This window comes from Carlito syrichta, unplaced genomic scaffold, assembly GCF_000164805.1.
Source record: "Carlito syrichta isolate Samal-C Ts95f unplaced genomic scaffold, Tarsius_syrichta-2.0.1 Scaffold135741, whole genome shotgun sequence".
NCBI classification, from domain to species: domain Eukaryota; kingdom Metazoa; phylum Chordata; class Mammalia; order Primates; family Tarsiidae; genus Carlito; species Carlito syrichta.
Genome location: NW_007079837.1, coordinates 5,659 through 6,039, shown reverse-complemented (window position 1 = coordinate 6,039; position 381 = coordinate 5,659). Strand labels below are relative to the sequence as shown.

Below are 381 nucleotides of genomic sequence, written 5' to 3'. Positions count from 1 at the left end.
GCACCATGCGGCTGCTGACCCTCGCGCTGCTGTTCTCCTGCTCCTTCGCGCGCGCCGCCTGCGACCCCAAGATCGTGAACATCGGCGCGGTGCTGAGCACGCGGAAGCACGAGCAGATGTTCCGCGAGGCCGTGAACCAGGCCAACAAGCGGCACGGCTCCTGGAAGATCCAGCTGAACGCCACGTCCGTCACGCACAAGCCCAACGCCATCCAGATGGCCCTGTCGGTGTGCGAGGACCTCATCTCCAGCCAGGTGCGGCCGCCCCCGCCGCCCCCACCCGTGCGCTGTCTCGCTCTGTCCCTTTCGGGGGCCGGAGGCCCGCTCGGCCGCCTCGGCCCGGACCCCGGGCTCGGCGACCTTCCGCCTCAGCCCCCGGAGC

The 381-nt window shown here is 71.4% G+C and overlaps 1 protein-coding gene across 1 annotated transcript in view; it reads left to right on the top strand.

Annotated features, from left to right (window-relative positions):
* Positions 1-5: 5 nt before the first annotated feature.
* LOC103250968 (glutamate receptor ionotropic, NMDA 1-like) overlaps positions 6-381 on the top strand; it is a gene marked incomplete at both ends in the record, with an annotated part of 3,500 nt that continues 3,124 nt past the window's right edge. The window contains one exon of the mRNA XM_021708313.1: positions 6-254. Coding sequence (XP_021563988.1) covers positions 6-254 — 249 coding nt within the window. The remainder of the gene's footprint in view (positions 255-381) is intronic.